Source organism: Gopherus flavomarginatus, chromosome 2 (assembly GCF_025201925.1).
Source record: "Gopherus flavomarginatus isolate rGopFla2 chromosome 2, rGopFla2.mat.asm, whole genome shotgun sequence".
Classification (NCBI taxonomy): domain Eukaryota; kingdom Metazoa; phylum Chordata; order Testudines; family Testudinidae; genus Gopherus; species Gopherus flavomarginatus.
This window is the reverse complement of record NC_066618.1, coordinates 121,325,385-121,340,586: the sequence shown is the minus strand read 5'-3', so window position 1 is coordinate 121,340,586 and position 15,202 is coordinate 121,325,385. Positions and strand designations below refer to the sequence as shown.

The 15,202-nt window shown below is 46.5% G+C and overlaps 1 protein-coding gene across 5 annotated transcripts in view; it reads right to left on the bottom strand.

The window, feature by feature from the left end:
- ABITRAM (actin binding transcription modulator) overlaps positions 1–14,208 on the bottom strand; it is a 41,890-nt gene extending 27,682 nt beyond the window's left edge. For 3 of the 5 annotated variants that reach the window (XR_007772357.1, XM_050938271.1, XM_050938269.1), the window contains exons 1-2: positions 13,062–13,485; positions 9,681–9,732 (exon numbers count right to left, since the gene is read on the bottom strand). Coding sequence is in view for 4 of the 5 variants with exons in the window: in XM_050938271.1 (XP_050794228.1) it covers positions 9,681–9,732; positions 13,062–13,182 (173 nt within the window). In the remaining variant the exon portion in view is untranslated. Of the gene's footprint in view, positions 1–9,680; positions 9,733–13,061; positions 13,486–13,583; positions 13,879–14,124 lie in introns of those variants that run through there. The other 2 variants (XM_050938270.1, XM_050938272.1) reach the window with 2 other exon arrangements.
- Positions 14,209–15,202: the final 994 nt, after the last annotated feature.

The following is a 15,202-nucleotide window of genomic DNA, read 5'->3' as shown; positions in this document are numbered from 1 at the left end:
CAAAGGAGAGCAGCTGCCGAAATTTTTAGAGAAATAGCAAAGATTTTGATAGAAAGTTTGAAAAAGAAAAAGGCTCTGGGAAACAGCAACATAACCACAGAGCTATTCCCCAAGAGTTACAAACAAGAGAAAATACTAAGCAAAATGGAGGAAAAGTGATAATAGTCCCAATCTATAAAAAGAGGTAAGACGACATGCAAGAACTATAGGAATCAATTAATTGAGCATACCAGGGAAAGCATTCACTGAGATGCAGCAGAGGACAATGAAAAGGTATGTGGAAGTAGGGTGACCAGATGAGAGACATGAAATATTGGGATGTGGGGGGGAGGGGTGCCAGTGGAGAAAAAAAAAACAAAAAAAAAACCACACACAACCAGGAGCGGGCAGCAGAGGAAAAAAACAACACAAAAGCAAAGACAACAAAAAACAAAAGAGCCATCGGAGCATAGAAAAAGTTGGTGGGGTCTGAGCACCCACTGGCAGCTCCATGCCCCACCCCCCCGCACCAACTCGCCTCCGCTGCACATCCACCTCCCTTGAGCTGGCTGCCACGTCCTGCTTCTCCCCCATCCCTCCAACACTAGCGCCGCCATACAGCTGATTAGTGCAAGCCTGGGAGGGAGGGAGGGAGGAGGAGGAGGAGGAATGTGACATGCTTGGGGAAGAGACGGGGCCAGGGCGGGGATTTGGGGAGGGATCCAATGGGGGAGGAAGGCGCGGAGTAGGGGCAGCGCCAGGGTAGAGTTGGGGCGGGGGGGCATGAGCCCCCTCCGCCTCTGCGCCGGAGGGCAAAATATCACGACAAATTGCATGCCGACCGATGTTCAGTCAGGACATGGGACAAACATGTAAATATTGGGACAGTCCCAATAAAATCAGGATGTCTGGTCACCCTATGTGGAAGCAGCGCTTGCAGAGGAACAAACCAGACTTCAAACAAGATGAACTATAATAGATCAGCTAATTGTGATGAGGCAGATATCAGAGAAGTACAGAAAACACAACTAAACCTGCTACAACAACTTTATCAAAAGCTTGTCTGAAGTTCATAGTATTTGGCAGAAGGCGTTATGGCAAGTTTTGAGAACATATGTATTCCTACGAAATCAAACTGATAGAAGACATCTACAGCAAGTCAGTAAGTGTGGTGAGAACAGACAAGTAGTTGATGGAATAGTTCAGGATGACTGTAGGAATGAGACAAGGATGCATGCTGTCACCAGATTTGTTCAGCATGATACTGGAAGCAGTAATGGCTGCAGCACTGAGAGATTAAACGGAAAGAGTTATTTGGAACAACAGAAACTAACCTTACATTGGCAGATGATACTAACCTCATACCATTAATCAAGGAGGATTTACAGAGAATTTGTAGAAGGCAGACAAGGAAAGCAGATAATCCAAATTGAAGATCAGTACAGATATTACAAAAATTATGGCAATTGGAAGACATGAGGAAAAGGTAAAGATCAAAGTCAGAAACAAAGAACTAGAACAAGGGGAAAAATATGTACCTTGGAGAACTACTATGAAAGAATGGGAATTATGAAGACGACATAAGAATCAGACTAGCTGCTACTGTACTCGGAAAAGCTGCAAGATCTGGCAGGCTAATAAGATTTCAATAAAAACAAAAATCAGTGTACATGAGACAGTGCCATGTCAATACCAGTGTATGGGTTGGAATGTCTGGTGCAGGGGTTAGCAACCTTTCAGAAGTGGTGTGCCGAGTCTTCATTTAGTCACTCTAATTTAAGGTTTCGCGTGCCAGTAATACATTAACATTTTTAGAAGGTCTCTTTCTATAAATCTCTAATATATAACTAAACTATTGTTGTATGTAAAGTAAATAAGGTTTTTAAAATGTTTAAGATGCTTCATTTAAAATTAAATTAAAATGCAGATCTCCCCAGACCGGTAGCCAGGACCTGGGCAGTGTGAGTACCACTGAAAATCAGCTCTCGTGCCGCCTTCAGCACACGTGCCATAGGTTGCCTACCCCTGGTCTGGAGTATGAGGTAAGCTCATGAACGAAAGATGTCGACTGCAGAAATGAACTCGCTGAGAGTTTCAATACAGCAGAAAATAAGTTATAAGAAAACAGATAGGAAAAGAAATGACACTGTTACAAAAGATTCAAGACAGACAACTACAATGCTTTGGATATATGTCAAGAACAGACCTGAAAAGTATACCATACCTGGTGATTCACACCCAGAGTGCAAGGAATTAGAAACAGAGGAAGATTGAGGATGTGCTGGTGTCACATCCCCAAGGACCCATGGGGGTCCCATGGGGAGGAGGGCAAATCAGCACTGCATGTGGCTAACACTGTTGCTAGCATCGCAAAGCATGCTGAGAAGGTTGAAGGTGTGAGTGGAGAGTGGAAGATTCTTTTGCAGGTTTATGAGAGGCCAAGGGCGGGGGGGAGAAGAAAGCAGAGAACGAGTTAATCCAACACTACAGCTAGCAAGCTCAGTCCAAAGATAAGACGCTAACTCCAGCCAGCTCAAGGCCATAGCACACATCTGACTCTTGACTGCTGGCCAAGAAAGAGGGGGGCCCGGAATCCACAGACCAACCGTGAGAAAGGAAGATTCAACTGAATAGACACAGACCTGCAGAGCCAGCCCATAACAAGCAAGGCAAGCAAAGACCAGCAAGAGGAAAACAACGACAACAGAGTCTAGCCGGTGTGTTTTGGAGAAAGTCTAAAAGACCATAGAAAGCTGGTTTGGACTGGCACAAAGAGCACCAGGACCAGAGGTTGCAGAATGGAACACCCAAAAGGAGCCCAGGACTTAAAACCCTCCTGAGAGCTGGAGCAATTCGGAGAGCACGGCAGATTCTTGGATGACGTGGGCCAAGGACAGCACTTCCATCCACCTTTAATCCTCCCGCCCCCTTCTTCTGACGTTTCATGCAGATTTGGCCAGTCTGAGTCATGCGTGTGTGACTATGAAAGTGGGTTAGGACTTGGGGCAATAACACTTTCTTTCTTCCCCTGCATGATGTGGGAGCATTCCCAGCACACTCTGCTGTTGTTTTATTATTTTATCAATAAAGCTTTAAAATTTAGGCACTTGGTGTGCTTCATCTCCCCCCCACCTCCCAAAAAACAAAAACAAAAAATCCTGTGGCCCAGCCTAATCAACTGTGGCCCAGGCAGATTGGTAACAAAAATCTGTCACACTGGATGAACACAGAAGAAAAAGGTTTAGAGACGAATTAACCTGTGAAGTGGGTACAAGGCAAAAAAATAGTGGAAAGACTGAATTTGATGCCATTCTTTCTTCTGAGCTGATGGACCAGAATTGACGAACAAGAGAAATGGCAGGTGCCACAGAGTACATGGGGCCCTGCTATTAGGAAACTTCAGATACGTAAGGGCATGCCTACACTACAAAACTTGATCAACATAAGTTAGGTTGATCTACAGCCTCCACAGCAATTAAGTCAACTACTCTCCTTCTGCCAGCGGTGCATGTCTTCACCACGAGTGCTTGCACCGACTGAAGTGGGGCATTGTGAGGCACTGACAGCTGGAGTGTGGGGCACTGACAGCCACAGGGGGCTCACAGCTGGAGCCCCTCAATCCCCTCAGGACAGAGCTGAATTTCACAGCAGAGAGCCTACTACCAGGGAAATTGACATTCTTGTCAGTTTCACAGTTGCTATTATTTCACATTTTGTCTTGGGCTCCTGCCCATCAGCTCCTCATCCTGTGGGAGACAGAGCTGGAGACAAAATGCGAAATAATAGCAGCCATGAAACTGACAAGAAAGTCAGTTTCACTGGTGGTAGGCTCCCTCCTGTGAAATTGAGTCCAAGGAGAGGGGGCGGCACCTGCTGAGAGCCCTGTGCTGGGCTGACAGCCAACAGGCGATGCAAGTCATGCAGTGTATAAATGGACACTGCATCACCCTAACTACATCGACCTAACCACTACGCCTCTCATGGAGGTGGAGTTATTACGTCGATATAGTGGGCGACTTACATCAGCAGAAGCACCATTGTAATGTAGACGCTTAAGAGTCAGGTCCACGTAATTAGCCCTACGTTGACCTAACTCTGTAGTGTAAACCAGGCCTAAGCAATGCCACTGAATAACTGAGAACTAGAGTCTACAGAAGAGGCATCTTTGCTTAAGCAGCTATAAACAAAGTTGATTCTGTTCCTTCACACATCAAGCGTTGCAGGGAGGTGAGCAGTGTACTTGAAGACACTCAGTAATGCAGATATGTAAGTTCAGTGATGCAACTATAACAGAACTGATCTAATGTTTGTATGGATCCTGGAGAGATGACCATCATGGCTTAAAGGGGTTGAGCTTAATACCCAAGCCCTTTGAGTGTCAAATTTAGACAAGAAAACCAATCTATATAACAACAGAATCATATCTAATAATTTTCAGTGGTTCTCAAACGTTTGTACTGGGAACCCCTTTCACACAGCAAGCCTCTGAGTCCGACCTCCTTTATACATTTAAAAACTCTTCTTTTTATATTTAACACTATTATAAATGCTGGAGGTGAAGTGGGGTGGGGATGGAGGCTGACAGCTTGCAAACTCCCTGTGTAATAACCTCTTGACCCCCTGAGGGGTCATGACCCCCAGTTTGAGAACCCCTGATTTAGATGGAGAAAATAATTAAGCACAGCACACTGAGAAGGCAATGTTGCCAATGAAGCCATCAGCCTGAATAAATGTCAATTTCCTCAGATGTTAAAGTCAAAGACAACCCACACCAGGGTCACTGACAATTGAGCCCTAGTGTTTAAAACACCCTCCCTCCTCATCAGAAAGAAGCTCTGACAACTCAAAAGTAACTTCAGCTACACAGCTAGAAGGGTCTGAAAAAGGCAGTGTGCAGGGAGCTACTTCAGTGCGCCAAGGAACTAGGGAAACCAGGAAAAGAATACAGAAATACTGCCAAAGCCCCAGGGTGTGGAACCAACCTGAGCAGCTGCAGTTCCAGTAGGAGGAGCACCTTAGCTGACTGCCACCAGAAATTAAGTGAAACAATGTTCTTGGGTACCCAACCCTTGCAGCTAGTCTCACAATGAGGCCAGCCTGCTAGTACTGCAAAGAGGCAAAAATCTTTGAGGCCTAAGGGAGATCCAGCTTCTCAAATAGTCTCTGAAAATAAACATTCTCCCAAAAGTCTGACCGTGGCAAGGTAGATCAATAAACAAGGCTAAAGTACACTCCCAGGGGAATTCTGTGCCACCACATACATTGCGCAGAATTAATGTTCTGCACATAATTTCGTTTTTCCCCATAGAATTGGTGCTGCAGAGCTGCTGGCTACTACTAGGGGCCACTGAACCCAGAAGAGCCCAGCTCTCCAGTTAACAAGTACAGGATACTGCTGGGGGAGGAGGCGGCTGTGGTTCCTGGCCCATTCTGAAGGAAGACACTGCCATGCAGGAAACTCGTATATACAAGTCTGAGACTCAGCATCAGGATGTTATCCCTTGCAAACTTAGGCTCTGTGAGGTAGGGGCTGTGGCTGTCTGGGCTTGGGCCTGCCCCACAGCTGGGCTCTGGGGGGGGTGGATGTCTGGTCTTGGGGGTACTCTGCGGCTGGGCTCAGGGGGTGTGGATGTCTGGGCTGAGGGCATCCCATGGCTAGGCTCTGGGGGGTAGAGGGTGTGGATGTCTGGGCTGGGGCACGCCCGGCAGCTGGGTTCTGGGGGCAGTGGATGCAGGTGTGTGGGCCAGGGAGTGTCCTGCAGCTGGGCTCTGGGAGGGGAGGGTGTGTGTGTCGCTGAGACCGGAGGGGCAGAGTTTTCCCCCTAAGATAGACCCAGGTGGCACATGTGAAAACAGCCAAACTGAGGCACCCAACCAAAGCATAACAGAGAAACAGGAACTGGGTTGTCATAGGGGCTTCTTTAACTCTCTACTCCTGGGGGAATTGGGTTTTGTCGTCTCTATTATTACATACTTGCTGACAGGTATTTGAAATAAATTACCAAAATAATTGAAAATGGTGTCATTATATTGTGTTATTTTGACAAAATATACAGAATTTTCCAGAAATGTAAAATATTGTGCACAGAATTTAATTTTTTGGCACAGAATTCCCTCAGGAGTAAAAATACTCCTCAGTCAATAGGAAAGGTTCTTTGGCAGATATTTACACCCAGCATATAGGAGTGTTTTATGCAAGGTGAAAGGGTTCTATCTGCCTGTGGCTTGAAACTGAGCGATTGCATGTCTGTTGATTCTCAGTTTCCTGCCTTTGTTAGTATACCATTTTAGTCTTAGCTTTTTCAATTTATTTTATTTAGAAGGGTCCCTTCCCCCACTTCTTTTATTGGTCCATTATCACCTGGGGTTATATGAAAGGACCCAGAGTTTAAACCCTGGCACAGGTCTTTTCCTATTAGAGATTGGCATTCAAGCTGAGACTAGCTACATTCAGGAACACTAGAGGCTTAGATGTCATCCTCTGTTGCTGGAAACCCTTCAGAAGAGGAGCAGCTCTAACTATCCACTGCTACTTTGCTCCTGCTTGAGATGCAGCGTGTATACCATTAAGAACAGGAAAAATGTCTACATCCCATCTGGAGAAAACAGGAAGGGATAAGAGGGGAAAACACAGAATGGCATTGGCCCTTCTGCAGAAGAAGAGAAAGAGAACAAGTTCTACCCCCTCTCAGCAGCTAGCAGTGGTCAGGGACACCTGGGCCTCCATACCAGACCATAGCATTTAGACCTGGCTTTGGGAGCAGGGCAGGGGGAGGACACTGATATTTTCATAGGGCTAGCCTTATTAGAGCAAACCTTATTCATAATATACTCATCTAAAAGGGTATAAAATAATAAGGCATTGAACGCAAAAGATGCTGACAATTTAAAATGTTACAAGTGACTAATTTCCCATTTCAGTTTATTTTTAGTGTTTATAACAAATGCAAAAAGAGCCAAAATATTTTTTCCACTTAATGTCATTAAAGCAACACTTTCATCCTGAATGTTAAGCTAAGTAGCCAAATTGGATAGAAGACCCTGTAATAGCATGCCTAGCATTCTCTCTCTGAAGTGTTTTGTTTTGTTTTTTTAAAGAAAGTTATTTTCAGGAGGAGAGACTAGGTGGGCCCAAGAACAGCAAAATGGGCTCCCCTCTCTATGCACATATGTGTCTGCCTGCTCTTCAGCTGCAGCATAACTCCTCTCTGGGAATTGCAAAGAAGACCCTGCAAGTAAAGAATTCCCCACTCCTTTCCTCCCCCTGACCCCACCCCACTAATCCCTGCTTCCTATACGGATCTGGAGGCCTCTCTCTGTGAACGCCCTGCTTCAGAGAGAAGAGGGCTCCCCCAGCCTTCAAGGACTTCTGTTGCTCCCTAGCCCCATTCATGGGGATAGTGACTGAAGAAAGGGATTGTGTGAAACCCAATGTTTCAGTCCCGCTGAAGGGTCTGGGGAGTGCATGGAGCTCCCCATCCCCTTGTTCAGGGACTGGCAGAGGAAGAGGTTCTCCACTTTGGAGGAAGGCCCAAGTACAAAAGAGTTTTAGAAGTAGGAATAAATAGCTCCTAATCTGATTTGAAAAGATTAGCTGAATCGCTAGATTGTTAATGTATTCTGTACAAAACTGAGTATGAACTAATATGACCGTTCTCTACTTTATTATCAGCCTTATTTCTAGCAGGACCAGAAGATCAGAGTTGCAAGCAGACAAAGGAACAGCAGGAGTCTTCAACAGCTGTTCAGTGTGACTGGTGAAGGATTTTAAAAGGAGATGCATGCTTCTTTGCTTCTTTATGTTGTAAGAAACAAGACTGCAATGAGGTTTTCTGCTGTGTATTTTCTAAAGTTATTGATTTGTACCCAAGAAAGCTCAGGAACATTAACTCCATTCTTCTCCATTTTGCTGGAAGACTTTGGAAATGTCTTTTGTCAGCTCCCACACCTTAACTGGAGGGAGAAATCAACAAGATACATCTTCTTCCAAATGTTTATTGATGTAACATGTATTAAACAAAACAAAGTTGAATCTCTTGCCCTCAATTACTCAGCTTGCAGTGACTTATTAACCATTTAGATTGTGGCTGTGCCCCCGAGGTGCTTAGTACTTTCCAAACATGTCCTCTGTAATGTCAATTTCACAAGTTCAACTAACTATAAAACTTTCCAGGGTAGACATGATCTGGTGCACTAATGTTTGAAAGGAAGCAGAAAAAACCCAAACAGCCTTTTTGAACAAAGCTGGCATTTTTTATACTTAAACAAAATAGGACCCAAGTCCAATATCCTCCCACTTTGGAAGGCCTAATTTTTTTTCTCATTTAGTACAATTACTTAATACTTACACTTTTTGTCCAAACCAAAGATTAAATCATAATAGAAGAGCACAGACTGCTTCTAAAAACTAAGTGTTCCCTGCGTGTCTTCCCATAGTACTGATCTTCATATCCTGATAGGCACCGTCCAGATGCCTTCCTTATTGTAATTACTAGAATTGTAGCCTCAAGAGATTACACAGCTCCTCAATTCACATTAATCAGAGTTTTGACATATATTCCAATCTTTTTAAATCTGCTTTAAAATTTTCTTTTTGATTTAAGATAAAGTCAGTAGGTTTCCTTTAAAAAGAGGGCCATATTGAACCCCATGTCACTTTCCAATGTCATCTTAGTGATTTTTATACATATTTTATTAAAACTTTTACAAGTTACAATAATTTTACAGCTACCCATCCTGCAAACCTTGCCTGGGCTCTGCAAGTCAAGTTATGTTCTGCCTTCTCATGCACAAATCACTAGTAGTAGAGATTCTGCAGGCAAAGAGTAGCCCTATGGGTTAACAACTGTAATTTTGTACTCAGTTCTGTTGAGAATGTAGAAGAAATTGAATCTAGCTTACACTCTGAGTTCTGCTGACTACAGGACTAACAAAAATACAAAATTAGCAACTAATTTAAGCAGACGCAATTCCAAATACAGAAAAAGAGAGCTGTTGAGTACCCTGATACCATTCTTACCATGAAAACCATTGGGTAAAACTGCATTTTAAAAATGGGAGGTAATTTGTTCATATTTGCAACTTATAGGAGACATACTCAGCAACATGACTCAAAAATTTTAAAATGAGACTTGTGTTACAAAATAATTCCTTAAACATTTTTGGCCCAAATGCTATCAACTGGAGTCAGAGTAGGTATACTATGACCACCAAATATAAAAATCATCATATCTTCTGATACTAAAATATTTTGGATTTTTTTAAAATAAGATACTTTACATTTACATATTACAACCATCAGAAATTAAAATTAACAACTGATCTAGAAATTTGCATTTCACTAGACTGATGAATTTCAGTTTTAGGTTATCATACACTAGCAAAATACATACTCAAAATTTATACTATCAAATGGAAATGTTTCAAAAAGGCTTGTTGAAAAAAATTTTAAAATACTCATTCATACTAGGTTTTCTAATATTAAAACCTAACTATTGTGTCTAATTTACTTAGCTATGTACTTAGGGTAACTAAAACATTAATAAAGAGGCTATCAAAGAACTGTGGTGCTTGCTCTGAAAGAGAGAAAACCCAAATATTATCCTTCAGTGTTGAAAACATTCGCTTGCTATTAAAAATTTGTGTTTTCAAACTAGTCGTGCAAAACAAATACCCTAAGAACTTAACCAGATTTTACTTACCTATTAGAATGCTGCAATATACAGTGGTCCTCACACAGATTACCCTTAACATCTGTAAAAAAACCAAAAACAATCACTACACTAAGCTAGAAACATGCAAGAACCAATACCCTGAAATGTATTTTTGCATACTAAGATGGACTTATAGTTCATGAAGAAGGTTCCTACACACTTCAGTGGAGGATTGCAGATGATGAACAGCAATCTGTCTCAGTGCCCCCATCTGTAGAACAGGAGTAACATTGTCCTCCTTTGTAAACTGCTTTGAGATCACTGATGAAAAGCACTATATGGAGGAATGGTATGATGGGACTGCCTACAATGGCAAGTGGCCCATTGGTGACTGAAAGTAGCAAAAATCCCCAACAGCCAGAGATGGGACACTAGATGGGGAGAGCTCTGAGTTACTATAGAGAATTATCTCTCAGGTATCTGCCTAGTGGATCTTGCCCACATGCTAAGGGTCTAACTGATCACCATATTTGGAGGTGGGAAGGAATTTTCCCATGGATCAGAATGGCAGAGACTCAGGGGGGTTTCCCCTTCCTCTGCAGCATGGGGCATGGGTCACTTGCAGGTTTAAATAAGTATAAATAGTGAATTCACTGTAACTTGAAGTCTTTAAACTACGATTTGAGGATTTCAGTAACTCAGCCAGAGGTTAGGGGGTCTATTTCAGGAGTGGGTGGGTGAGGTTCTATGGCCTGCAATGTGCAGGAGGTCAGATTAGATAATCACAATAGTTCCTTCTGACTTAAAAGTCTATGAGCTAGGCATTATCACTGTTGTTACTGATGCAGTAGAGTGTAAGACTAACATTTAGCTATTGAGCATTTAAAAGATCAAGAAACTAAAAATAGCTAAACATATGCAAGTTGAACTGATCACATCAGGTATTGTTTGGCAAGGCAAAGATGACTGAAATACTTTCAATAGTTTAAAATGCAAGATATGCTAACAGGAGCAGATTGAAGTACCCTACCCCAAGATCTTCATTCCATAGGGATAGTCTACACATGAAAGTTATTCCAGAATAAGTGTCAATTTAAAGCAAAGGAGCTATTCCAGAATAACTCCATGTGTGGACACACTTATTCTGGAATAAGGTTCCTTTTCTGGTTTAGCTTAATCCACTTCCAAAACTCATTTGGAAAAGGGCACTTATAGCTATTCCTAAATAACCACATAAACAAGCAAAGATTGTGTGTGCATACTTCACTCTAAAGTCTAGCTTTCTCCATCATGTACACAATGTCAATGTTAGTTACACATGCACCGAATAGAAAGCATGATTTTGAGGAACTAGTCCTACAATGCTTTCATCAGCAAGATTCTCAGTGAAGTCTGCACAGTAACAAGAGTTACTCCTGGGGGAAATCATGTCCCCTGCAGACTCCCCCCCCCCCCACACACACACACAGAAAACACATTCTGTCCAGCGGTGCTGCAATTACACCTTTCACAGACCAGGGGCTGCTGTGGTGCCAGAACAGAGGGCATTGGGTTCAGGGCCAGAGCAGAGAGCCATGGCGGTGGGGGAAGTAGCTGCCTTCCTCACAGTGCCTTACCCGCAAGGCCAGCTGGGGGGCAGACAGAGCAGGGAACAGAGGGCTGCTGGGGTTCACAGACTGGGGTTCAGATGAGCTAGTGGGGGGGCACAGAAGCTAGTGGGTAACAGCACTGAGCCAGGTGTTGAATGGGAGTGGGATGTAGGGCCACATGTGGACGAGGGGTGGCTGAGTGGGACTGCCAGGACACATAGGGACAGGTGTGCCTGGCTGAATAGGAGAGGCTGCGGTCAGCCAAAGTCTTCATGGGGGAGGCTCCCCAACTCCCTAACAATCCCCCCTACTCCCCACATACACACATGAAATACAGTTCCATACTTCTCCCACCCATACCAAACAAGCCTCCAGGTTCACTCCCAGGCTCCTTCCCGCTCCATTACATCCCTCTCCCTGAGCTCTTCCATTACCCGCAACTTCCCCAAGCCTTCACACTGCTTCTGAGGGGTGCAAGAAATAGATTTCTATATTGTAGTTTAAATCAATTATTACTCAAAGTTCTGTATTAATATGCCTAGTAAGGAATCTATTTGTCAAAAAAAAATTTCCTGAATCTTTTTTGTTGTCTTTACTGTTACAGACATGCTTGCTAACAGGTATTTTGAAATAAGTTGCCAAAATAATTTAAAATGACATGATTATACTGTGTTATTTTGACAAACAAAATATGCAGAATCTCAAAATATTGTGTGCAGAATTTTTAAATCTTTGGCACAGAATTCCTCCAGGAATAAAGAATGTCTCAGATCAAATCTACAGCCAGGTTTGTACTCATTTAACTTTTAGTTTTTATTACTTCACACCAGGGGGAATTCTGCACCACTCCACGTAATTCATGTCCCCCACAGATTTCTTTGCTTTCCAGCAGAAAAATTACTTTCTGACAGGGAAGCTGCAAGAGCAGTCATGCACCACTCCCTAGCAGAGCAGGTACATCATTTCAGGCACCCAGAGCAGCCAGCGGAGAGGTAAATCATGGTGGGGCTGGGGACACCCCAGCCAATGGCTCCTACTCTGACCCGGGATCAGCTGCTAATCCCGGCTGGGCTGGAGAGGACAGGACTTCCTCTTCCCCTGCAAGGAGGTCTGACACAGCTCCAGACACCACCCCCCGAAACCTCCTCCAGATGCAGGAAGCTCAGCATCCTTCCCTGCTTCCTGCCCCCATCACTCATCAACTGTGGGGTGAGGAGTCACTGTACAGGGAGTTGCTCCCCTATTCACCCAGCCCCCTTGCATCTGGACCTCCCATACCCAGACACACCTGCCAAGCTTCAGCAGGTACATCCAGAACCTCACTAGCCCTCCATACCCAAACCCCACCGCATTGAACCTCAACCCCTGTATCTGGAGCCCTCTGCATCCAGACCCCCTGCACCCAGACCAACCCCCACTGAGCTCCTTGCATTCAAACCCCAACTCTGACATCCCTCCCCCTGCACCACCGAGCCCTCACATCACTGACCCCCAACTGTACACAGACCCCTACCCCACCAAGCCCCACTCTCTCAGCACCCAGACCCCTCCGCTGAGCCCCAGCCAGCTTCACCTGGAAGCCCTTGCAGAGTCCCAATGCCCCTGCACCTGGAACCTCCCCCCACCCCCTGTGCATCCACACCCACACCTCCCCACTGAGCTGTGCTCACTGTCCCCCACAGACACCTAGAACCTCCCCCTCAGCCCCTCCACACTTGGATCCTGCCTGGTACAGCCTGCTTTCCCCACACTTGGTGGGCCTGGAGCAGAGGGGCAAGGCCCCAGGGCTTTTCTAGGGCAGATCCAGGGCTTGCACTGTCAGGATCAGGTGCAGCCTCACCTTTGAGTCCGTGTCCCAGGAGTTGAGGGAGGGGGGGAGGGGGGGAAGGGCTGCTGAGTGATCTCCCACCTTCAGCAAACAGTGGACTGTGCTTCCCAGTGCCATGCCAGAGCCTCTGCATTTATTTATTGACAAATAAAACTTGCAGAGTTTTAAAATATTGTGAGCAGAATTTTTAATTTTTGGCACAAAATTTCCCCAGGAGTACTGCTTGTATTCTCACAGCACCTCACGGCACTAACTGATGTACAACACAGAACAAAGACAGCCCAGCAGACCCAAGGACTTTACAATCTAAGTATAAAACAAGAGACAACAGATGGAGACAGGCAGACTAGCAAAGGAGTCCAAGCAAACCAGAAGACAATATCAGTCCACATAACATTAGTCAGCAGGATAGGCAGCTTCTCAGCAGGGAGTGTTTTCCTACCCAAATAGTTAAATATTCAATCCCTACTGCGGGCTCAGGGAGACTGGTATAATGCTGACCTTTATTCTCTTCAGTTTGCTAGGATAAGGCACCTCGCTAGCAGGAGATCTGCAGCTACCCGAGGAAGTTCACGGCTTCAGCGATATTGGTTTCACACGGATGCGCCAAAGCAACCGCACAGCGCAGCCCTCACGTGCCCCCATCACACAACCCGCCCACCCGCGCTCAGCGGGGCTTTCAGCTGCGCGCCCTGGCGCCCCCACGGCTGCAGGCTAAATCCTGAGCGAGGCTTTCGCGCCAGCTCGGCCCCTGGGCAGGGCGGGCGCCGGCTAAGCGCTGACAAACCTGCCGCGCCCCCGCACCGGGGCCAGGGCGGCCAGACCGGCGCAGAGCGAGCGCAGCCGCGGGACGCGCCCCGGGAGCCGCAGCGCGCGCGGGGGCGGGGCGGGGGCTCTGCCCAGGGGCTGGTGGCGCCCGGGCCGCGCGCCCGACGGACTCTACGGGGGGGGGCGGACCCGGGCCGCGCGCTCCCTGAGGGACGCGAACCACCAGTCCCCTCCCCCCGCGGGCGGAAGAGGAGACCCGGCCCCTCCCCCGTGACAGGGTTTGCCGCGCGGGGGGAGGGGCGGGTACCTGGCTTGTACCAGCGCGTGAAGTACCGCTCCGTCACCCCCGGCGCCGCAGCCATGCCCGCTCCGACCCGCCCCGCCGGCAAGCTCCGCCCCTCCAGTCACGGGGTTACCGCGAGCCAATCAGCGCGCGATTCCCTTCCCGGTTTGCGTCCCCCCTCCGGCGCCTCTGAGACACGTGCGATGGGCGGTGACGTGTGAGCACCTGGCATCTCGCCCGGAGAAGCTGAGAGGCGGGTTAGCACCCAGTGAGCGCGAAGGAAAACCGCTGCTGAGAGATCAGCGGCACATTTTTGGCGCCTCTCTGTTTTCCCCAGCTGAGGGAAGTCTCAGTGCAGACTGGCCGAGGTGATCCTCCCCCTAAAGTGTGGGGCAGGAATAGCTGCTGCCCCCTGAGAGAGGACAAATCTTTTTGCTGAGCCTTTGAGTGAGAGCAGAATTTGGGCTCTTGCACATCAGTTTCCTGTTTGAGGCAGAACTCAGCGATGCAGAGGCAGGTGAAAGTGCAATTTGCTTATACGCAAACTAAGTTTCCTTGAACAGGGGTAATAAACATCTTACAAGCAACTCCTTCCGCCAGGAATCTCAGGGAAGCACCTCTGCCCTATCCCCAGAAGCCGCTGTCTTGTGTCTAGTCTCTTTCCAGGCCTTCATCCAAGCATCATAGCTTAACAAATTCTGTCTCTTTTCTTCCCATAGCCACTGTACATTTTGCCTGGGAAACACCTAGTTCAGCTGCTAACCGAGGCTGCACAAACTGGCCAGGTGGGCATTTACTATCCTGTTGACTGTTGACCCCTGACTAGGGTTGCCAGGCATCCAGTTTTTGACCAGAACGCTTAGTCGAAAAGGGACCCTGGCAGCTCCGGTTGGCACCCCTGACCAGAACATTAAAAGTCCTGTCAGCAGCGCAGCAGGGGCTGGGGCTAAGGCAGGTTTCCTGCCTGCCCTAGCTCCACATGGCAGAGGTGCGAGTGGCCAGGGAAGCTCCGTGTGCAGCCCCCACCCTGAGTGCTGACTCTGCAGCTCCTATTGGCTGGGAACTGTGACCAATGGGAGATGCGGGGGAAGCACTTGTGGGC